Genomic DNA, 24,464 nt, shown 5'->3' with positions numbered 1-24,464 from the left:
ACTTTTGTATCCATCACCAGCTTTCCTTACATACCTTATTTCCATAACTGGCGTGGCCACATATCTGTTTTATAGTCCTTGTGATGATATGGGCAAGTGCCAGCATAGTCAGCTGGAGTTTTTGTAAAGAATGAGATGTCCTGTGAATATCAAAGTGATTTATACAGTAAGCTTCTGTTACAAATGTAACAAAATGTATGACATTTGAATATCAAAACTGATTTGCACAAATGCTTATGTTACATTAGAACTGCATGGCATTTGAATATCAATATGTATTTGTAAAGTTGCTAATGTTGAAAAATGTATCAACAATGGGTCCAGCTAGACAGGAAATATACATGCAGGGAGTAACTGATTAAATGTATATACTGTAACCGAGAACACAGGAAGAGCAGAGGTTAACCAGCTAGCTTACTTTTAGAAAAATAAGGGAAATGTAAATGAGCTATTAAATCATTACAATGCCACAGTGATGAACAAGACAGAAGACAGTACTTCTGGAAGAAGCCATTGTTTATTAGTTTCAGTAAAAAGAGGCAAGGTGCTGTGATTTTCTTGGCCTCAGACCTGCCTTAAACATTGAGAGCTCTACATATGCATTTTTTACATGCCTATGCTGAATTCCTCTCACAAGCTTCTGGTGTCATTCAAAGGGGATCCAGTGTCCGTCTGCCTGGGACGACATGATTGACAGACCACGATGCTTTGCCAGAGATGGTCTGCACCTGTCGCCTCTGGGATTCAGGTTACTGGCTAAGGCTCTTGCCACCCCTATAGTGCCTTTTTTAGGCAAAATTCAAAGAACAAAACTACCACCGTAACCGGTACAAGCATGCAAAATCTGAAGGTAATGCTACTCAGTGCTAGAAGTCTAAACCTCAAAATGCACTCTCTCGAGGCACTCCTAAAAATGGAGAACATCGATATCTGTGCAGAAACTGAGACCTGGCTCAAGGCTCAAGAGAGCACCCCTGCAATACCAGGCTACAACTCTTACCACACTTTTCGGCCACCAAAGCAGGACCGAAACACTAAAGGTGGAGGAGTGTCAATATTCACCAAGGATATTCACACCACCAGGCTAGTTGCCCAACACAATGCGTCTGAAATTCTCCAGCTGCAACTAACACTAGGTAAGACTGCAATCCAAATTGTAGCTTGCTACAGATCCCCCACCATACCCCAAGATTCTCACTACACCTTTCTAAACATACTGGAAAATATTAAGATAGAACCAAACACCCTAATACTGGGTGATTTTAACTACCCTGCCATTAACTGGAAAAGCTACTCATGTACCAACACCTTTGCCCAACAGTTCTTGGAATTCATAAATTCCAATGCCCTGGATCAACTAATCCATAGTCCCACCAGGGCCTCCAATATCCTAGACCTGGTCATTACCAACATGGGAAATCAATGCTCCACACCTATGGTCACCCCCTCGTTAGTCACGTCTGACCATAAGCTAATCACCCTTAACATCCACATCCCACCCCACCCCCAGTAAGGAAACCTCCATAAAAAACTTCTCCAAAGCCAACTTCATGCTACTCAAGTCAGAAGTGACAAACTTCATGACACCCATGCAGACAGGAGCTGAAAGTTCAACTGCTGAATCCTACACTAAGGCACTGTACGAGCACATACTCATGCATAAATCGTGCCATCCCAAATAGAACCAAGATGCTCTCATCAAAAAAAAAAAGAAGCCAATCTGGTGGTCCCCTGCCATAAACAAACTTTACAACAAAAGGAAGAAACTGTTGCAGAAAAGAGGAAAATCCCAGGATGCAAAAAACTTCCTTACCAGCCTCTGTAAGAAACTGAGATCCCTCATAAAATCCTCCAAAGCTAGTTACGAAAATAAAATTGCCAAAGTTTCCAAAGACAACCACAAAGGCATTCTATAGCTATGTCAAGAATCTAAATGGCAATGCTCAGATCTGCTTTGAGCTAAAACAGAATGGCATTAAATATACTGATCCCAAGGATATTGCCAATATCCTGGCAGATCGATTCAGTGCCAACTTCACCCCCCTCTCACCCCCTAAATGGCCCATCTCAATACCGGAGGATTGCCAAATTCCGGTAATAACGACCACACAGGTAAAAAACACACTCTCCAAAGCTAAGAATACAGCATCCATGGGACCAGATGACATCCCAGGCTGTGTACTACATGAACTACAATATGAACTGGCACCTCACTTAAGTGTCATGTTTAATCATAGCCTCACCTCAGGTTTTGTGCCCACTGAGTGGCGCACAGCTACAGTTATCCCACTCCACAAGGGGGGATCCACCTTGGATCCTGGAAACTACCGTCCCATCAGTCTGACAAGCCTGATCTGCAAGGCCATGGAGCGTATTATCATGGAACTTATAAACAAAGACATTGGCAACCTTCAAACACTGGACCCCACCCAGTTTGGATTCGGGAAGGGACGATCTTGTCTCCTGAACTTGATTGTCTTCTTTGAATCAGTCTCCAGAGCCATGGACAAGGGTAAGGTGGTCCACATAGCCTATCTAGACCTTGCCAAGGCCTTTGACACCATCCCCCACTCTGGAATCATAGATAAACTTACTAAGCTGGGCATTAATCCCTACGTCACCCAATGGGTTACTAACTGGCTTACTGATAGAACCCAGACTGTAAAAGTAGCCAACTCCAAATCCAGCTCCAGACAAGTGGAGTACCTCAGGGTTCAGTCCTGGGACCGCTCTTGTTTGGCATCTACTTCTCTGAAGTACAGGCCAACACTAAGGGACTCTTGATAACAAAGTTTGCAGATGACTGCAAACTGGGAGCCATTATTGAATCCCCAAATGATGTGGATACTCTACAAAAGGGCCTTACAGAAACAGATGCTTGGTGCCAGAGCCATGGGCTCAAGCTCATTGCCAAGAAATGTATAGTTATCCCCTTTGGGAAAAAAACATGTATCCGTGAAGTACCATATAGGTGGCAGTACACTAAACACAGAAAGTGTCATAAGAGACTTAGGGACACAGGTGGACAGTGGTCTCACCTTCGATAACCACATCGCCACAACAGTCAGGAAATCCTTCTGTGTGGCACACATCTTCACTAAGGGCTTTTCATCTAGAAAAAAGGAGGTCATTGTCCCACTGTACTCATCCCTCATTAGACCCATTATAGAATACAATGCCTAGTTTGGTATGTACCTCTCAAGACATCTGCAACAACTGGAAAGGCCACAGAAATACCTCACTAAAAGAATCACAGGCCTAAAGCAGATGCCCTACACTGACCGCGTTAAAAAACTCCAGCTATACTCTGTCGCATATCGTCTACTCAGAGGCGATCTTTGCTTAACATACAAGGCCATGTCAAACCCAGAGCTGTTGGACATGCTACACTTAAAGAAATCCCAATCCCTCAGAGCCACATGCTCCAGGGATCTAAACCTTGTCATCACAATAAACAAAACATGCTGGAGGGATAGGTTCCTGAACCAGAGACTCCCCAGACTCTGGAATAGATTGCCCATACATGTCAAGCAGAGTGCCTCTTTGGTCCTCTTCAAAAGGAACCTTGACGATTGGATGGGAGAAAGGAAATTCACCCCGGGGATCACGTCAGTCGTCCTGCTAGACAGGGGTCCAGGGAAGTAAATAGTGTGGGAAGAAATAGCCAGGGAATTGTTATGGCTAGGCTTATATAGGCCCTAGGGCTGATAGCCTAGTACCAACCTATGAACTTCAAAAGGGGATGGTGTGGGAACTTAGAGTCAAGTGACCAGATGAGGTCATTCTGCCAGCCCTGGAAATAATATTTTTTACATATTGCAGGGAGTTATCTCTGAGTATTGAGTAATTCTGTCTCGGTCCTGACAACAGGATGGACCATTCACCACACCATCCGCCTTGCTCTAATAAGTAATTAGGGAATAGTAATTCTTCTAGATTTAGTCAGGAAAATGTAGTGAAGCTAAGTTTAGATGTTATTTTTTTTATTTTTCTGAGTCTGGCCATCAGTATTATATTCAATATTTCCTGTGATTTGAACTGTGTGGGTTACTGTAAATATATATTCAGTATTTTCATTTACTTTTATTTATTATTGAATATATTTAAAACTTTTGTTGTGGCTGGTCCTTTTAAAAAGTGTTTAACATTTGAGTGTACTTGTATTTATTTGGTGACACTGTGTGGCCCACTTCTGAAGGCCTAGCTGCCTTGGTCAAGTACTACCATTTGTATTGGTATTAATATAACACAATGTAATTGGACACCCTTTGTTAAGTGCCTTAGAGTAGCTGATTGTGAAGTGTCTGATGGTGGTCGTAACTAGCTTATACTCCGGGCAGCAGGTAAATTTGTGCTAGCCTTCCACTGGTGTGTGTGTGTGTGTGTGTGTGTGTGTGTGTGTGTGTGTGTGTGTGTGTGTGTGTGTGTGTGTGTGTGTGTGTGTGTGTGTGTGTGTGTCAGCTACTTGAGGCAGGGATACAAATCACTGTTTTCATGGAGAATGTTCTGGAGAACTTGGCTTGGACACTCAGCTGAGGACCTAACCCTACAGCTGTACCAATGGAGAGTCTTATTGGGCACCTGGAGAGAGAGAGATATAGAGAAATCCATACCCCTGGCTGAATCTGTTCCCTGTGTGCTCTTAAGGGAAATTGTACTTGGTACAGACAGCTGCATTTGGAAATACTGAGTTGTATCCATTTGTATTCCAAGTGAACGTCCCTCTCCATAGGTTCATAGGTAGGCACTAGGCTATTGGCCCTAGGGCCCATACAAGCCTAGCCAAAAAATGTACCCTGGCTTTCGCCACCCAAGAAAATTATTTTCCTGTGCCCCTGTCGAGCAGAGCCACAGAAGTGATCCCGGGGTGAATTTCCCATTTCCCATCCAATCATCAAGACTTTTCTTGAAGAGTGCTAATGAGGAGCTATGTTTGACATAGTTAGTCTGTTCCAGAGTATGGGAAGTCTCTGGGACAGGAATCTATCCCTCCAGCATGTTCTGTTTATTGTGGTGATAAGGTTTAGGTCCCTAGAGCGTGTAGCTCGGAGGGATTGCTATTTCTTTAAGTGGAGCATGTCCAGCAGTTCTGGGTTTGACATAGCTTTGTATGTTAGGCAGAGATTGCCCCTGAGTAGGCGATACACAATGGAGTAAAGCTGTAGTTTTTTGAGACGGTCTGCATATGGCATCTGTTTGAGGCCAGTAATCCTCTTTGTGAGGTATTTCTGTGGTCTTTCCAGTTGTTGTAGATGTCTTGTGAGGTACATACCAAAAGGGGCATTGTACTCTATAATGGGTCTAATGAGTGATGAGTAGAGGGGAACAATGACCTCTTTTTTTCTGGATGAGAATCCTTTTGTGATGAGATGAGCCATGTAGAAGGATTTCCTGACCACTGTGGCGATGTGATTATCAAAGGAGAGACTACTGTGCACCTGTGTCCCAAGGTCTCTTATCACATTTTCGGCATTAAGTAGACTACCAGCTATGTGGTAGTTCATGGGTACAGAGTTTTTACCAAAGGGGATGACAATACACTTTTTGGCATTGAGCTTCAGGCCATGGCTTTGACACCAGGTATCTGTCTCAGTGAGGCCCTTTTGTAGTTTGTCCACATCGTTTGGAGTTTCGATTATGGCTCCTAGTTTGCAGTCATCTGCAAACTTTGTTAGCCAAAGACCCTCTGTGTTGGCCTGCACTTCAGAGAAGTAGATACCAAACAGGAGAGGACCCAGGACTGAACCCTGTCACTGGTCTGATGTCGGATTTGGAATCCGCTACTTTCACAGTGTGGGTTCTATCTGTGAGCCAGTTGGCAACCCATCTTGTGACATAGGGATTTATACCTAGTTTAGTGAGCTTATCTATAATTCCAGAGTGGGGGATGGTGTTGAAAGCCTTTGCGAGATCTAGATAAGCTGTGTGAACCATTTTGCCCTCATCTATGGCTCTGGTGACTGCTTCAAATAAGTCAATCAGGTTTAGGAGACATGATCTGCCTTTTACAAATCCAAACTGGGTAGGGTCCAGAGTTTGGAGATTACCAATGTCTTTGTTTATGAGTTCCATGATAATATGTTCCATGGCCTTGCAAACCAGGCTCGTCAGGCTAATGGGGGTGGTAGTTCCCGGGGTCCGCAGTGGTGAGGATTGCGGCTCCTTGATCAATGGCCCAGTGTGGGGACATCAGTCCTCACACATGCAGTTTTGAGGTACTGCCATTCTTCTTAATCTCCATCTGTTTCTTCATCTTCTTGAGGTGCTAGAATCCTGAGTGTTTCCTTGAACTCATGTGCTTTCTCTCCAGTCAACCTGCATGTGTTTAGTTTAGTTTTTGTTGACCTTGCAGCCTTCTCTGACAACTATTTACAGCAGATTATGGCAGCCAGTGGTTTATAATGTGGGACTACTGTTTCACTGGGGATGACTTTGCAATCACTGATTCTACCCAAGACCCTTTCCTTTTCAAGATGAAGTCTACCCAATTTGCATGTTAGCCACCTTTGCATTTGATGTTGTAACTGCCTCTCTTGCTGAGCCATGTGTTGGCCATCATCAAACCATTTGCCAAACAAAAGTCTAGAATGGCTTCTCCTCCTTTGTTCCTGTTGCCCAGCAATGTGGTCCCTGGCAGTCCTCATATCCTGTTCCGTCTGTCCTGATATGTGCATTCAGGTCCTTTTTTCTCATGCCCAACTCATGTTGTCCTGCTTTATCTAGTAAATCCTACACGCTGCCTGAATGTAGTCTTTTCATCACTCTTATAACACTGATGTGGGGTCTAGATTGAGGTAAGTAGCCCCCTAGCCTTACAGTGAAGTGTGATCGCCATGACTCTGTTACTAATTCTGTTAACATCACTCACTGTCTTCTGAAGCCTCTCCTTCACCACATTTCCTACACCATTTCTAGTCTGTCCTCTTCCTGAGTAGTAGACTGTGAACACCAATTCAGTGTGGCTTTCCCTTCCATCTGGTCTTTCCCATACATAGAATAATCCAGCCTCTTCCCATCATGTCATCCACTTCCAGGCTGCACACTTTTAGTGAACTTACATTGAGTGTAGCACTCCTTAATTCATGTTTGGCAGGTCGATAGATTTTACTTAAGCTTTCGCTCAACAGACCCATCTTTGCTAAATCAAGCTGGGCAACTGACACTGGCCAGGCAGTAACTTATGGACCCAGGGCTGCCAGGCTTTATGGCAGGTGTACAGTGGCCATTAGGGGCACATACACTCCTTCCACAGTTAGCATAGGTCCCTGGTGCAGGTCATCATGGGCAGTGTCCTCAACCCACTTATCACCAGCAAATACCCATGCCCATTTTTGGCAAAATTATTCAGTGTGACCCAATCATCACTGGATAGCTCTGACATGGCACAGTCTGTGATCCATGTTCTCCTATCTAGAGGATACGGTGCATTACAGCTGATGCGCAAAGTGGTTGGTCTGTACAACTTTTCCCCTGAAAGGTACTATATAGAGTGCGTGCTGCTGCCCACAACTCAATTCTTGAGCAGAAAAAACAGAGAGAGAGAGAGAGAGAGAGAGGAGGAGCCCAGCCTATAACAAAATAAGAACAGCGCTAAGGAAAATGAAGTCAGGGAAAGCAACAGGCTTAGATGAGGTCATGACAGATATGATGAGGATGTTGGTAGCACTGAAGGGTATTCTTGGCAGTATGGAGAGAATAAACCTAACTCTACAAGAAAATAACAACTGAGGACAATATACAGGTGTCAAACTCCTGTCAAACTGTATGAAAGCTCTGCAGATTGTGATTGGGAAGTACGCAGAGTACTAGAAAGTAAGACTGGAGATGAGCATTTTGTATTTGTATCAGGATCTAGCAAAACCTACCTGATGATTGCAGTAGTAACAGATGAGAAAAAACTAAAGATAAGGAAAGAGTTCAGCTGGGCCTTCCTAGACGTGGCAGAAATATTTGGCAGAGTCCCAAGAAAGCAGATTTAGACTGTCCCGTGATGGTTTAAAGTCCCAGAAATATTGATTGAATTTGTGTAGGTTATGTACAAGGACCCATGACACAAGCAGGAACAGGAACAGTGTTTTGAGTTGCACAGGGGTTCCCAGTGGAAGTGGGTGTGCATCCGAGTTCATCTCGGAGTCCACTGCTGTTCATACCTGGTAATGGGCAACATCAGCAAATATGTCACAGGGGGTTGCTGTATGCACACTTTGTGTGATTTCAAACAGATTCTGAATATGAATGTCGGCAAATGATAGGGAAATGGAATGCAAAACTGAAGGTGCACTGGGTGAAACAGAGTACAGATGAGACAGTTCTAACGACAGCAAATGGGAGAAATCAGACAAAGCTGAAAATTGAGATAGAAAAGAAAATAGTGGAACCCACAGGTTACCAGCTCCAAGTATCTGGGAGAACCCACAGGTTACCAGCTCCAAGTATCTGGGAGAACCCACAGGTTACCAGCTCCAAGCATCTGGGAGAACCCACAGGTTACCAGCTCCAAGTATCTGGGAGAACCCACAGGTTACCAGCTCCAAGTATCTGGGAGAACCCACAGGTTACCAGCTCCAAGTATCTGGGAGAACCCACAGGTTACCAGCTCCAAGTATCTGGGAGAACCCACAGGTTACCAGCTCCAAGTATCTGGGAGTACCCACAGGTTACCAGCTCCAAGTATCTGGGAGAACCCACAGGTTACCAGCTCCAAGTATCTGGGAGAACCCACAGGTTACCAGCTCCAAGTATCTGGGAGAACCCACAGGTTACCAGCTCCAAGTATCTGGGAGAACCCACAGGTTACCAGCTCCAAGTATCTGGGAGAACCCACAGGTTACCAGCTCCAAGTATCTGGGAGAACCCACAGGTTACCAGCTCCAAGTAACTGGGAGAACCCACAGGTTACCAGCTCCAAGTATCTGGGAGAACCCACAGGTTAACAGCTTCATGTACCTGAGAGAAGGGAATAGTGGAACCCACAGGTTAACAGCTTCAAGTATCTGGGGGAAGGGAATAGTGGAACCCACAGGTTAACAGCTTCATGTACCTGGGAGAAGGGAAGTCTGAATGAGAAAGTCACAGATTATCAGGTGTAGTACATGACAGAAGAGTGCCAAAGAAGCTGAAAAGTAAGGTGTACAAGACAGTGGTGCGACTAGTACTACTGTATGGTACAGAAACCTCAGCAGTAAAGGCAGAGCAATTGAGGTAGCTAGAGGTGATGGTTATTCTGGGTCCCACTTCCCGTAACAACCCCTCACTGATTTTTTTTTTTTTTTTTTTTTTTTTTTTTTTTAATCTGACAGGAGTTCCCTGTATCACTGAGCATTGTTTTACACTGTTCATTCGGTGTTTTTCATCAGCAGTCTTAATTTTCATGTAGCTGCCTTTATTTTACTCCTAATATATAGCTAATTATTATAGGTTCTTAGGCATTTACTGGGCTAATGACCACAAGGGCCTTTTTTCAAGCCTAGCTGTGCATCCCAAATCTCTGACAAGTTCCCGTACCCTTGATAAGTGTAACCAAGGGCTTGGAAGATGAAACATTTACAAACTGGGGCCTGGGAGGTTAACCATTTACAAATTGCCTGTGTCCATTAACGGCATAGGTGCCAAACCAGGCATGAATTTCCTGTTCCCATCCAATTGTCCAAATTGCACTTGAATAGGATTAGGGAGGAATTCTGCTTTACATGGATGAGGAGCCTGTTCCAGAGATGGGGTAATCTCCGAGATCCATACCTGTCTGTCCAGCAGGTCCTGTTTATATCACAGGTGAAGTTCAAATCCTTAGAGTGGGTAATTCTGGTGATGTTTGTTTTGCGGATATGCAGGAGGTCCATCAGAGTTGGGTTCTGACAATACTCTGTATGTCAAGCATATATCTCCCCTCAAAAGCCTGTTGGAGACAAAATACACGGATAAAGCCTTGGGGTGGTCTGCATAGGACATTTTATTTAAGCCCTGTATTCTTTTAGTGAGGAACCTTTGTGGACGTTCCAGTTGTTGGATATGCCTGGTTAGGTACATACCAAAGGGGGATTTGTACTCAATGATAGGTCTGATGAATGCCGAATACAGTGGAACAATGACTTCCTTGGACTTGCTTCATAACAGCACAAGTATACGTATTGATAATGTCATGGTTTTTAATGTTTATATTTATTGGTAATATCATGGTTTTAATGTTTATTGCTGATGTCATGGTTTTAATGTTTATATTTATTGATAATGTCATGGTTTTAATGTTTGTTGATAATATCATGGTTTTAATGTTTATATTTAGTGATAATGTCATGGTTTTAATGTTTGTTTATTAATAATATGGTTTTAATGTTTATATTTAGTGATAATGTCATGGTTTTAATGTTTGTTTATTGATAATATCATGGTTTTAATGTTTATATTTAGTGATAATGTCATGGATTTAATATATCAGGGTCAGGGTACTGCAGCTTGCATCCAGCTACTCAGGGATATCTGTTTTATATAGTTGTGTAATATTTCTTTTATTTTTTACTGTGACGGTAATCTTAACTTAAAAATGGAAAAATTCTGTAATTTGTCTCCAAATAGTTGAAGCCTCCTTTATACAATTCTGAGTCTTTTTACCTGGAAAGAATTTTAAGCAGGCCAAAGAGGGTCCAGACAAAGGGAAGACTTTGCAAGAGGTATAAAGGAAAATAAACTGAAGTTAGACTCTTCACATTAAACACTTAGAGCTGCAAGACAGAAGAGAGAGGCAAAGTCTAAGTGCCAAATTTCTTAAAGGGAAGTAGCTGTGGAACACAACAGCGAAAGGGAAGTGGGTGTGGAACATAGAAGCGAAAGGGAAGTGAGTGTGGAGCACAGCAGCAAAAGAGTGTGGAACACAACAGAAAGAAAAGGGCACCAAAGAGATTAGGGAACCAGATTTGAGAGAGAGGTGAGGGGAGGGCAGTTTTAAGGTTAAAAGTAACTTTATAGAACAGGTAGCAGTCCCATGGATTTTCTGTTCCACTGTATAATGAGGGAAGAGTGGAACAAATGGAGGAAGGAGGAAGATGGCCGAGTTTACATCTGCACTCCAGAACTAAACTGTAAATACTGAACCTGGTATGTTTGTGGTATTTGTTAGACCAAAGAAAACTAAAACCAATGGTACTGATGGTCAGTAAAGACTGGAAAGTGAAAAACTTTAGCGTATAAAAAGCTTTATTCACCGCTTTCGTCTTAGCAAGACTTCAGAAAAACAGTAAAACTGCTCAAAAATTTGCTTAAATATATTTCAAACTTCTAACAAAATTTAGTTAACCAATAAAAACGTAATGTCAATTAATCTTCCAAAGCTAGCTATGAAAACAGAGTTGTAGCAGATAGTAAAGACAACCACAAAGCCTTCTATAGTTATGTAAGGAATCTCCACGGCAATGCCCAGATTTGCTCCAAGCTACTGCGCAATGTTACCTCCTATACCAAGCCAGTAGATATTGCCAATATACTGGCCAACAGATTCAGTGCCAACTTTACCCCCCCCTCCCTTCCCAGAGGACCAATCACAATGCCAGTAGATTGCCAGGCATCCAGTATTACTACTGCACAGGTTAAAACAGCACTGTCCAAAACGCTTGTACCATATAATAGACTTAGCAAAAACGTTACCTGTCAAAATATTCTCAGTTTCCCATTGTACAAGTGCTAAGTTGGCGTAGCTATTGGCACAGGCAGTGCCCATCGCCACGCCAACCTTCTGTATATAAAACTTGTCGCCAAACACAAAGATATTATTTTCTAGGATGATCTCAAGTAGGGTACACAATATCCCTGGGTTTGCTCTACATGGACTACAGTGTGAACTGGCATCTCATCTGTGTGCCCTGTTCAATCACAGCCTCACCTCAGGCTTTGTCCCTACCGAATGGCGCACTGCTACAGTCATTCCTCTCCACAAAGGAGGAGCGACTACAGACCCTGGAAACTATCGCTCCATTAACCTGATGAGTCTGATATGCAAAGCTATGGAATTGCATCATCATGGACCTCATAAACAAGGATATAGGGAATCTCCAAACTCTGGATCACTCACAGTTTGGTTTTGTGAAGGGTAGATCATGCCTGCTCAACTTCTTCGAGTCAGTCACCAGAGCTGTGGATGAAGGCAAGGTGGTTTATACAGCCTACCTTGATCTGGTCAAGGCGTTTGATACCGTTCCCCACTCAGGAATCATAGAAAAACCAACTAAGCTAGGTATCAACCCCTATATCACTAGGTGGGTTGCAAACTGGCTCACAGAACCCACAGTGTGAAGGTAGCTGACTCCAAGTCAGACTACTGACCAGGAAAGAGTGGAGTCCCACAGGGTTCGGTCCTGGGTCCTCTCCTGTTTGGTATCTACTTCTCTAAAGTCCAGGCCAACATGAAGTGTCTCTGGCTGACTAAGTTTGCAGATGATTGCAAGTTGGGAGCTACTCTCCAAGCGATGTTGACATCCTACAGAAAGGCCTCACTGAGACCAACAACTGGGCTTAAGCTCCATGCCAAAAAATGTCATCATCCCTTTGGGAAAACCCCAGTTCCCTTGAATTACCATATCGACGGTAGTCCATTTAACACAGGAGGTGTTATAAGAGATCTGGGAACCCAGGTTAACAGCAACCTCTCTTTTGACCACCACATTGCCACTGTGGTTAGAAAATCCTTCTGTGTGGCACATCTCATTACTAAGGGTTTTGCATCCAGGAAGAAAGAGGTCATTGTCCCCCTCTACTCTTCCCTCATTAGGCCAGTCATCAAGTAAAGTGCCCCATTTGGCATACACCTCACTAGACACCTGCAACAACTGGGGAGGCTGCAAAAGTACCTCACAAAGAGGATCCTAGGCGTTAAACACTTGTCATATATGGACAGACTCATAAAAACTCCTATTCTCTGTCTCACTTGGAGGCGATCTCTGCTTGACTTGCAAAGCCATGTCTGACCCAGCTCTGTTAGAAATGCTACGTCTAAAGAAATCCCAATCCCTCTGCACCACATGCTCCAGAGACCTCAACTTCATTACCACAATCAACAGAACATGCTGGAGGGATAGGTTCATAACCCAGAGACTGCCCATGCTATGGAATAGACTTCCCATACATGTCAAGCAGAGCATCTCACTGGCCCTCTTCAAGAGAAATCTTGATGAGTGGATGGGAAATGGAAAATTCACCCTGGGGATCACTCCAGTGGCTCTACACGACAGAGGCACTGGGAACTAAGGTCGGGTGGCACGATGCCAGGGTAATCCTGTGGGCTAGGCTTGTAAAGGCTTCCAGGGCCATTAGTCAAGTACACATCTATGAACCTATAAGAAACTCCAGAATTAAAAAGACATACACATTTTATATATAAAACAAAACATTTCATAGAAATACTAGTACCACTGCTTTTGCTTTTAGTTTTCTTTGGTGTTTATTTGGCTTTGGTATCAAGTTTTCTGATTATGTGTTAGACCATTAAGTCCTGGCAGGGAATCGCAGATTATGGATACTTTTGTCTATTAAGTAGGGAATCGCAGATTATGGATATTTTTGTCTATTAAGTGTTCCATATATGTAGTATCATTTTTCTAACTTTGGATATGGCATGATTTCTGACTGCTGTATTTTCTGTCCTACAGATTTCCAAAATCCCAAACATACAGCAGACTGCCCATCATCTTTTATTTTCTAGTGATTCCAAAAAGCTCTTTATAGGATCAGATCAGGCAGCCATCCATGTTGTTCGACTGTCAACGTCCGCATGTAAATATTTACACACACTGAAACCCAAGTCAGGTGAGTGGTTCTGGTTTTGCATCTGTTTTCTTACTGTAGCTTCCTGATAGAGTTGTGGAGCTCGTGAACATTTAAAAGTTGCTGTATGTACATGTTTTCAGTGTGTTCTGCCATGAGTTTAAGTTAATGTCTTAACTGCTGCTGACAATTTTTACTGAACATTGATCCTCAACTGATACCTGCTTTGATAAACTTGTACTCCGTACATATAAAGAGCTATACGTCTGAAGTATTTGATATTTTCTAATGAAGGTTTCAGAGAAAGATTCTGGGATCAAGACGGACCAGGAACAAAACAGAGGGGAAAAGACTGCAGAAAAGCACGGAGGTGACCACAAATTCCATTTCATTCACCCAAGATTGAGTGCTTTCGTAAGAATGTATCACAACTTCAGAATCTACTAAAAACTTCACACACCCAGTTTTAAATAACCCTCCTAATAAGTCACATGGTTAAAGCACACCTGCCCAGGTGCAATGCCATTTTAAAAACTCCACTACCTACATACAGTATACATGCTATAAAATAAAAACTACATAGTGTATTAAAAACAGGTACCATAAAATTTAAGACCTGAATAAACAAAATATTGATTTAAATAAACATAAACATAATAAGACATCAACCTAAGAATGCTAGCGATAGAAATAGAATCATTTAACCCAGGCGGCACTATGGTGTTTAGTTTCAGTTGCCAGTACAATTCTTTGCGTTATATTAAATCCCGCCATGGCCCTCCCAAGGAACTTTTGTATACTATATCAGTTCCAAGAATAAAAACTCATGGTCCGGATTCTTTTCCACATGACAATATAAAGAATTTGTGTTTCTCTTATGTTTAATGTCATTAATGTGTTCATAAATCCTCTCCTTGAAAAGACTAACAGTCTTTCCAACATAAAAACTAGGGCAGTGTTTACACCAAGCTAAATATACGATACCCACTGATTTTACATGTACAATGAAAATTAGTTCTAATTAAAATATTATTCACTTGTACTTCTGTATTCTCCAAAATAAATGGGCACTGCAAACAAGTGCCACATTTGAAAGTACCCCAAGATTCTGAGATATTAACCTGTCAAAGTATTTTTGGATTGTGTTACAAGGTTCAAAACCATTTTAAGAAGTGTATTTTTTAATTTTATTTAAATCCTTTTCATTTTTTAATATCACTTTTTGTCATAACATTTAGAATAATTGAAAACATAATTTTTTGAGACAAATATTGTTGTAGGTAGATGTAAGACATTATATTAAATGCAGTCTGTCTGAGTTTTGAAATCAACAAATCGGATAAAATTTCACCCAGAAAATAGCGTCACTGCAAGGGAGCCTCCCACCTTCTTACTTTGGTACATGATGTGGCCCTCCTTACAAGAAAAACAATTATCCAAAACTTTTTTAAATGGACATTTTGTCAGATTGTTGGCTACTTGTCCCATTCTGGAAGATGCATTTGGCCGAACCTCCTTAGTGGTGGTAGGCGTCCTTCGATCCCAGAGGGTCATGTGTTTGCACCTCTATGGGACTGATTTGAGCAGCATGTTCTGTGGCTGTGTAATTCAATCCAGGAGTGACTGTCCAATCCACATTTTGAGCAGCAGAAGGCAAATGCCGATCTAGTATCACAGGCATGGAACTTCCTGAGGATTCTCTTATCCTCTCTTGCTGTCCTTGCCAAGGTGGTTTCGTACATAATGAGAGCTTCCTTCACGTCCCTTTTCCAGGCATACTTGTCTGAGACAAGAGAATAACAGGTGTGCATGCCGACGGAGAGAGAGCTGAGGTCACACTTGCATATGTCCTTGTAGTGCAGTTTGGATCGCACTTTCGGCCTCTTTCCAGACTCCAGCTCCAACGCATATGTCTCAGGAGGGTGAACATGGAGATGGTGCCCGTCCTGTCAATCACTGTGCTATTGTACCACGTCTGCCCTTGTGCTTTAAGTTCACTGAAAACATCTCTAAAGCATACACACAGCAGGCTCACCCAGTAGGCAGTCTGAGTCCACCCAATCCACCTACCATTTATTTAGAACAAACTGTGCACCACCTCTGCCCTTGTGCTTTAAGTGTTAGGGGCATCCAGTCTTTTTTGTGTGTATTTTAGCCTTCTTAGTGCCTAGTCTGAAGACAAGTGCTTCAGTGCCCTAGTCTGTAAACAGCCTTATAGTTTGTGACATCCTGATGGTCAGCGTTTACTCTCTCCTTCCTAATAGACACTGACGTTTGCTGCTCTTATCAAGCTATTTCTTTCTCTTGTATCTTATTCACTTCTAGACGTGCTATTCCCATTACTTGTATCCTTCCGTCTTTCTTCAGGGGAACTGCATGCCTTTAAGTCATACTTGGTCTCCCCCTTTCTTATTTCTCCTTGCCTGAGACAGTTATTTAAACCACTTTCAGCTCTGAGCTAGTATTTGTTCACAGCCAACACTGATTCAGTGCACTCAACTGTCTCTTTAGTGTGTTTGTGTCATTGTAAGCAAATAGATATGAATGTAACAGTGAAGTCTGCAGTTTGAACACCAGTCTGTGGGCTATATTTTTATGCAAGTTATAAATATTATGGCAACCTAAAACAAAGAACTTTGTCCACTTTAACAGCTCCATTTTCTTAGACCACAGTAGTCCCATTGGTGCTTTCTCCTTTAATTGTGCTCCATTCGCTGTTTTTAGCAGTCTGCTGTCTCCCTTCCTTAAGTTTATTTATCTTTTTGTGTAACCCCTTTGAGTCCTGAGCCAGTAATTTTCCACAGCTGCACTACTGCATTCTGGCTTACTTTTTCCATCTTGCTGATCTGTGGGGGTTGGGATGGCCTTTGGAATTTGCATTTCATAGTCAATAGAAACCTCCTTAAATTACACAACTGCTCAAACAGGTAAGTGCAGTTTTTTACTGTTATCACCATTAGTCAGGTCAAGATGATAGTGGACTAACTCTCCTACTAAAACTGAGTCCTAGAGCAACAAAGTTCAGACTTTCATCTACTAGCACAGAGACCTTTTAAACAGCATTGTTCCTTTTACTTATCTCTCTCAGCACATCTGTGGCTGTTTATGTTCAGTCACTGATTGTTTTTTTCCCTCTCTTTGACAAGTTTTTAAACTGCATAGTTCTCCCTCGCTACTGCCTTACCGTACCCTACCCCCACATCCCACCCACTCACTGTTACTGTACATTTTTACTTCTATAGCACCACCCACATATTCCTCAAACCAATATGATCAGTTCCCTCCAGAAGAAAAAAAATCCATAGAATCGCTCCCAATAGCAGCACTTAGTGTAGTTTACCACCCAAGACTCTTTCTCTTGAACTGTCTTAATCCTTGGAGCCTCAACTATCAAAGTACATCTCTACAACCAAACCAGTGCCTTCCTAACATTTTCTAACCATTATTTACAACAAAGATAAGTGCCTTCTGTGTGGAGTCTGCATGTTCTCTCCGCAATCGAGTGACGTATAAAGACATGGAGGTAGGTGCATGTGTGAATGGGTGTGCCTTCTTTGAAGGTTGGGCATCGGGCTGGCAACTCGGCACTGTAAAAATTCACTACCAATCATTAGCGGACCTGAGTTCCACTGTGGCGACCCTTAACTGGGAAAAGCTGAAAGACATTTACAACAAAGATCAAACCCAAGTTAAATAAGATGTTCCTAACAGATTATTTTACTGTTCCTCCTCACTCTATTAGCCTTCATCACCAATTATCAAATCCACCTCCTACAAATACTTACAACTTCAACCGTTCCTCACAAAGAATATCAGCATCTACCCAGCCTGCTTTTGTCCATAACACCCTGTCTCTATAAACAAACCGTATCTGATTTATTTTTCTATAAGTACCTCAAAACTAATTATCCAAAGTTATGATCAAATACCAAATCAAGACCAAAATGTAACTGCCCACACTCTTTCCCCTGTAAAAGATCAATTAAAAAAATAGAGATATTCACCCCAACTCCGGTCCCACTGTTCATAAAACCATCATTTCCAACCCCCAAATAAATCAGTTACCTAATACTTTTCAGCAAAAATCAGAAACAAACTCACCTTACTAAATATGAACCCAAGAAGTATGTGAAATAAAATCCATGACACACATGCCTACCTTACCACATACACTCCTTATGTTGTCCTAGCTACCGAAACCTGGTAAAAAAAAGAAATAAAGGATGATGAAATCGCCCCCCTCAGGATACAGAATACTGAACCATGACAGAGAACAAGTGTGCAGGTGGTGTAGCAATGAAGTATAAAAATTCCATAACCATCACCTCACTTCCACAAGAAATACCTACATTTAACAATGCTGAACTTCTAATAACACTCTTAAAAATCAACAATAGGGAAACTGTATGTTTACCAACGATTTATATACCACCAGGAAGTAACATTGATACTGCTGAAAGCATCCTGTATTGGATATCCCAACAAGTTAACCATGAAAACTATAACAACTGGAGACTTAAATGTAGACTTGCAACTCAAAAATTCCACTACTCCCACTGAATCCATAAACTTTTTCAGCTTCAGATAATTAGTAACCACACCTACTAGAATCAATAAAACTTCAGGAGACACTCAACATTAGACTGGATTCTTACAAACAAACCAGACCAACTAACAAAAGTAGGCTTCCTCTCAGATAGTATAAGTGGCCACATACCAACATATGATGGTGTTAGAACTCACCATAACTTAGTGGTCTTTATAATCAAATGTGAAATACAACCAATTTCAGCAAATATGTTTTCACTGAAACACTAAAATAATATAACTGAAATGTGCTTAGAGCAATGCCTTAACATCTGTAAGAATGTTATTAATCTAGCACCAGTACGTACTAAAAGAGTAAAGTCCAACCCCGCACCATGGCTGACAAAAGAAACAAAGAAATTATGATAAAAAGTGGTATAAAAATAGAACTTAAGATGCCTTCCAGCAATTTAGACATCTTAGTAACCTCGTAAAACTTCACGTCAAACAGGATAAGTAAAGATACTGTACCAAACTACAAGACAAACATAAACACAACCCAAAACTATTTTGTTCATCACTAAATAAACTACCCCACCCTGGCAAGACCACCCCTCCCTCTCCAAAAACAGACCATGACCCTCTCCAAAAACAGACCATGACCCGCTGCATCCCCACACAGTTTAATTCCGGTTTTGTATAATCAGTTTAATTCCGGTTTTGTATAATCAGTGTTATCTCTCTTAGACACTGCTACATCTCTCTATCCCTGTCCAATCAAAACCACCCACAGCTCTTCAGTTTTAGTTTTAGTCCAGTACCTACCTTGCTCATAAAGAAGTTGATTCTTAATCTAAAAACTACTTCCACAGCTGCAGACCAAATACTATCAGACTACCTAAAAATGCTTGCAGAAGACATAACCTTTCCTGTGTCCACACTAATTAATAGGTCCATAGCAGAAAAAAATACGTCCCATCACTGTGGAAAAATCCTGCGTCACCATTGCACAAAGGCTGCACATGTACAGAGTTTAATAACTACAGATAAATAACGATTCTCCCCCCTGTCCAAAATATTTGAGAAATGCATCCATATGAAGCTGATGCAATACCTAACCTCAAATAACCTGCTGACAGAAACACAATATGGCTTCAGCCCCCTGCACAGCACCACTACTGCTATATTACATTTTACCAATATAATAAAACAATGTAGAAACAAGGGTCTGCTTGTGTCCACCATGTTCTTAGACTTGTCAAAGGTATTTGATACGGTCTTACAGCAGCAACTGCTCATTCGACTCTCCTCAGTTGGACTTTCACAAAACTCTTTGTTATGGCTTCTTACCTGTCTGCAAGGTAGCAGGGCATTAAATGGCAACGAACCTACTCATCTTTTCAACCAGTTACTACAGGTGTCCCTCAAGGCTTTATCCTGGGTCCTCCCCTTTTTAATATATTTATTAATGACCTCCACACTTCCACTCACCATGCTAGTTTAGTTCAGTATGCAGACGACTCAACATTAATATGCGTGGCCTCAACAATGAATGAGCTCCAAGACATTACCGAAAAATCTTTCTCCTCTGTAGAAACCCGGTTCAAAGAATCAAACCTCCTACTTAACCCCAAGAAAACTAACTTAATCCTTTTTACCTCAAAAAGTTGCCAAAATCAAAAGCAATTTTTTACCGTAAAGTCAGCAAGTAATACTGTCATTGAAAATGTAACTCACAGTAAACTTTTAGGTGTTGTAATAGGTGACACTCTCAAATATGACTAGCATATACTGCACACCGTTAAATCTACACACTCAAAACTAGGCTCCCTTTATGGGATCAATGGATTCCTTACAGATACTAGAAGGAAAATCTCTAGTCGCCATCTTCTTATTGCAGCGTTGTTATGTGCTGCTCCTATCCTAACAAACATAAACAATACTCGGAGTACTAAAAACAGAGGTGGGGAAACTTGCCTCCTGCTACAATATAGTAGCTAAATTTGCCACCAAACTCCCTCAAAGGACCCACCATTGTCATAGCTTAAAGCAATTAAATTGGCTTAAACTGCACAACTACCTAACATATCCACAGCCAACTACAGCACACTAACTCATTCATCATCCAGAAAAATGCCCTGCACTACAAAACTTATTACTGCCCTGCTGTCCAGCAAGGGACCTCTGCTCTAGTAACATTCTTATTATTTACAAGTAAATCAAATAATGTTGAAGGAGACTCACTGTACTCCCAGTAGCCTATCTACCACAAGAGGAGAGGTTTCTGGCCCAGAAATTTTAGTTTATTGGCCGTTTGGGCAGTTTTTCCATCTCTTTCAACTTTTTGGTTTAAAAGCCCACATTTCCGCTTTTCCCGCCTTTCCTGTAATTAGTCTAGTCCAGCTAACAGATTTGCTGTATCCAGTACTGTATGTAACCTTCTGAGCCCCCAAGCCTTTCTGTGCTGAAGAAAAGCCTTCTAGCTAATCAGTGGGAGTGGTAAGCACTTGGTAGTCTATCTACCACAAGAGGAGTGGTTTCTGTCCCAGAAATTGTGGCTTATTGGCCGTTTGGACAGTTTTTCCATCTCTTTCAACTTTCTGGTTTAAAAGCCTGCATTTGCACTTGTTTCCCACCTTTCCTGTAAACTAGTCTAGTCCAGATACAGATTTACTATATTCAGGACTGTTTGTAAGCTTTTGAGTCTTCAATTTCTCCTTTAGATCTGCTAGTTCTCTCTTCTCCTACACTTTTACTAGCTTATTAGTTTAGCACTTTACCAGACTTCTAGTAGCAATTATTGTAGCACAGTAAAGTGCTACCAGCATTAAATGTTCTACAAGGAAACAGCTCCAGTACTTATTATTAATGCCCACCCCTCCAGGCATGTCTAAAGGTCAGTTCCCTGTGCTTTCTCCTATTAACCTGGTGAACTTGGGCATCCTGAGGCAATGTAGCAACTACCTCATGTACACTGACACCCCTCTCTTTTTGCCTCCCAACACTCAGACTTGCGAGAGATGCACTTGTATATCTAATTTGGAAGCCACAAGCTGGTCAAGAGGAGAAGGTCAACACTTGCACCACACCACATGGAACACACAGCCCTCCAGAACACACACCAACACTGCCTTCACATAATACAAACCACACAACCACCTTCATGGAGGCTGTCAATAAAAATCTACCCAAACAGCAGAGACCTCCAAGACAGAAAAGCATGCGACCACCACAACACAACACTAATCACAAGACACATAACTCTCCTAAACAGTGTGCCACTCAACCAAAGCCCCTAAGGCAAAACAGCATGCCCAACAAACTAGTCATAGGTGACTCAATAGTGAGGCACACTGAAGTCCCACTCACTAGGTTGAATAAGGAGAAAGTAATAGTCAGCTTCCTGTCTGGCGCCAGGATCCGCCACATAATGCATGCACTTAGGTTCCTCAACAACAGGTACAACTATGACTGTCATTGTACATGTGGGTGTGAATGACCCGAGACGTACCTCCCTGGACTACATGAAAAGAGACATGGAGGAGCTCTCGGATTATGTAGCCCAGGCAGGTATGACCCTAGCCCTGAGCAGCATGCTACCATCACCCAGAATGATACCACAGTACAAGCAGAAAATGACTGAGTTCAAAAATTGGCTAAGTTTCTGGTGTCATTCTAAGGGAATCCAGTATCTGTCTGCTTGGGATGACATGATTGACAGACCTCGATGCTTTGCCAGAGATGGGCTGCATCTGTAACCCCTGGGCTTCCAGATACTGGCCAAGGCTCTTGCCACCCCTATAGTGCATTTTTAGGCAGTGTTCCAAAGACCAAATTACCACTGTAACAGCTACAAACAAATGCAATATGAGGGTCATGCTGCTCAGCGCTAGAAGTCTAAATCTCAAAATGCACTCACTCGAAGCACTACTTAAAATGGAGAACATCGACAATTGTGCTGCAACAGAGACCTGGTTCAAGGCAGCAGAAAGCACCCCTGCAATACCAGGCTATAACTCAGTCCAAACCTTTCGGCCCCAGAACTTGGACCGAAGCAACAAAGGTGGTTGTTTTTCCATAGTCATAAAGGATGCACACACCTTTAGACTAGTAGCCCAACATAATGCATTTGAGATATTTCAGGTGTAGCTAACATTGGGTAAGACAGCAATTCAGGTTGTAGCCTGTTATAGGTCCTCCCAACCATGTCCCAAGACTCACACTCCACATTCCTGAGCACCCTGGAGAATATTAGGGTCCAACAGGTCATAGCCTGCTATAGGTCCCTAACCATGTCCCAAGACTCTCACTCCACATTCCTAAGCACCCTGGAGAATATTGGGGTCCAACCTAACACTCTCATACTGGGCAGCTTCAGCTACCCCTCCATTAACTGGGAAAACTACTAGTTTACCAATACACTTGCCCAAAGTTTCCTGGAATTCATTTATTCCAATGCCCTGGGCCGGCTCGTTCTTACCCCCACTATAGGAAGCAACAGCTTTGACCTGGTCATTACTAACATGGGCGACCATTGCTCTACACCAATAGTCAACTCCTCCCTGGTTAGATCCGACCACAAACAAATCACCTTGGAAATCCCCCCCCCCCAAGCTCCCCCCCACCCAAAGGTAACCACCATGAAAAAGTTCTCCAAAGCTAACTTTGGGCTCCTAAAAACAGAGGTGGCTAACTTCACGGCACCTATCCATATTGAGAAAAGTTGAATGACCACCGAATCATACACCAGTGCACTGTACGAACACGTACACAAATGCATGGATCTCACCACACCCAATAGAACCAAGGCACTCTCCTTCAAAAAAAAGGAAGTCAGTCTGGTGGTCCCCTTCCATAAACTCTACAACAAAAGGAGGAAACTAATGCGGAATAAGGTAAAGTCCCAAGATTGGAAAAACTCCCTAATCAGCCTCAACAAAAAGTTGAGATCCCTCATGAAATCCTCTAAATCTAACTATGAAAACAGAATTTCAACAGATAGTAAAGACAACCACAAGGCCTTCTGTGGTTATGTAAAGAATCTACACAGCAATACCCAGATTTGCTCTGAGCTACTGCACAATGGTACGTCCTCAGATATTGCCAATATACTGGCCGACAGATTCAGTGCCAACTTTACCCCCCCCCCTCCAAAAGGGCCAATCACAATACCAGTAGGTAGCCAGGCACCCAGTATTACTGCTGCACAGTTTAAAACAACCTGTCTTTTGACCACCACATTGCCACTCTGGCCAGAAAGTCCTATATGGCACATCTCTTACTAAGAGATTTGCATCCTGGAAGAAAGAGGTTATTGTCTACCTCTACTCTTCCCTCATTAGGCCAGTCATCGAGTACAATGCCCCATATGGCATGTACCTCACTAGACACTTGCAACAACTGGAGAGGCCACAAAAGTACCTCACAAAGAGGATCCTAGGCCTTAAACACTTGTGCTATATGGACAGACTCAAAAAAACTCCAGCTATTCTCTGTCTCACATCGCCTACTTAGAGGTGATCTCTGCTTGATTTACAAAGCCATGTCTGACCCAGCTCTGTTAGAAATGCTACGTCTAAAGAAATCCCAATCCCTCCGCACCACACGCTCCAGAGACCTCAACTTCATTACCACAATTAACAGAACATGCTGGTGGGGCAGGTTCATAACCCAGGGACTGCCCATGCTATGGAATAGATTTGCCATACATGTCAAGCAGAGCACCTCACTGGCCCTCTTCAAGAAAAATCTTGATGAGTGGATGAGAAATAGAAAATTCACCCCGGGGATCACTCCAGTGGCTCTACTCTACAGAGGCATTGGGAACTAAGGTCAGGTGGCATGATGCCAGGGTAATCCTATGGGCTAGGGTTGTAAAGGCTCCAGGGCCATTAGCCTAGTACACACCTATGAGCCTAATATGTTGCTAAACTCTGGAATAGTGTCCCCACACACATAAAACTTTCCAACAGACTCAGCAGTTTTAAACTGCTGCTTAAACAACATCTTCACCAATCCTGGTCCTGCACATGCTCATCTCTAGTTTTAGACTTTGTGTTCACCGTACAATATTCTCCAAATGTTCTCCTTTAACAGAATACACTCAAATTTTCATTGAAATGACAAAATAATTTTTATACATAACTGCTGCCTGTACAATCCAGTAAGTTGTACATGGGCTTTCAGTT

The 24,464-nt window shown here is 42.3% G+C and overlaps 1 protein-coding gene across 3 annotated transcripts in view; it reads left to right on the top strand.

The window, feature by feature from the left end:
• UTP4 (UTP4 small subunit processome component) overlaps positions 1–24,464 on the top strand; it is an 881,210-nt gene that overhangs the window by 660,886 nt on the left and 195,860 nt on the right. For all 3 annotated transcript variants that reach the window (XM_044082023.1, XM_044082022.1, XM_044082025.1), the window contains one exon: positions 13,635–13,791. In XM_044082023.1, coding sequence (XP_043937958.1) covers positions 13,635–13,791 — 157 coding nt within the window. The remainder of the gene's footprint in view (positions 1–13,634; positions 13,792–24,464) is intronic.

Source organism: Protopterus annectens, chromosome 8.part1, assembly GCF_019279795.1.
Source record: "Protopterus annectens isolate FY-2018-M chromosome 8.part1, PAN1.0, whole genome shotgun sequence".
In the NCBI taxonomy this organism is placed as follows: Eukaryota; Metazoa; Chordata; order Ceratodontiformes; family Protopteridae; genus Protopterus; species Protopterus annectens.
This window is presented reverse-complemented; position numbering and strand designations above follow the sequence as displayed.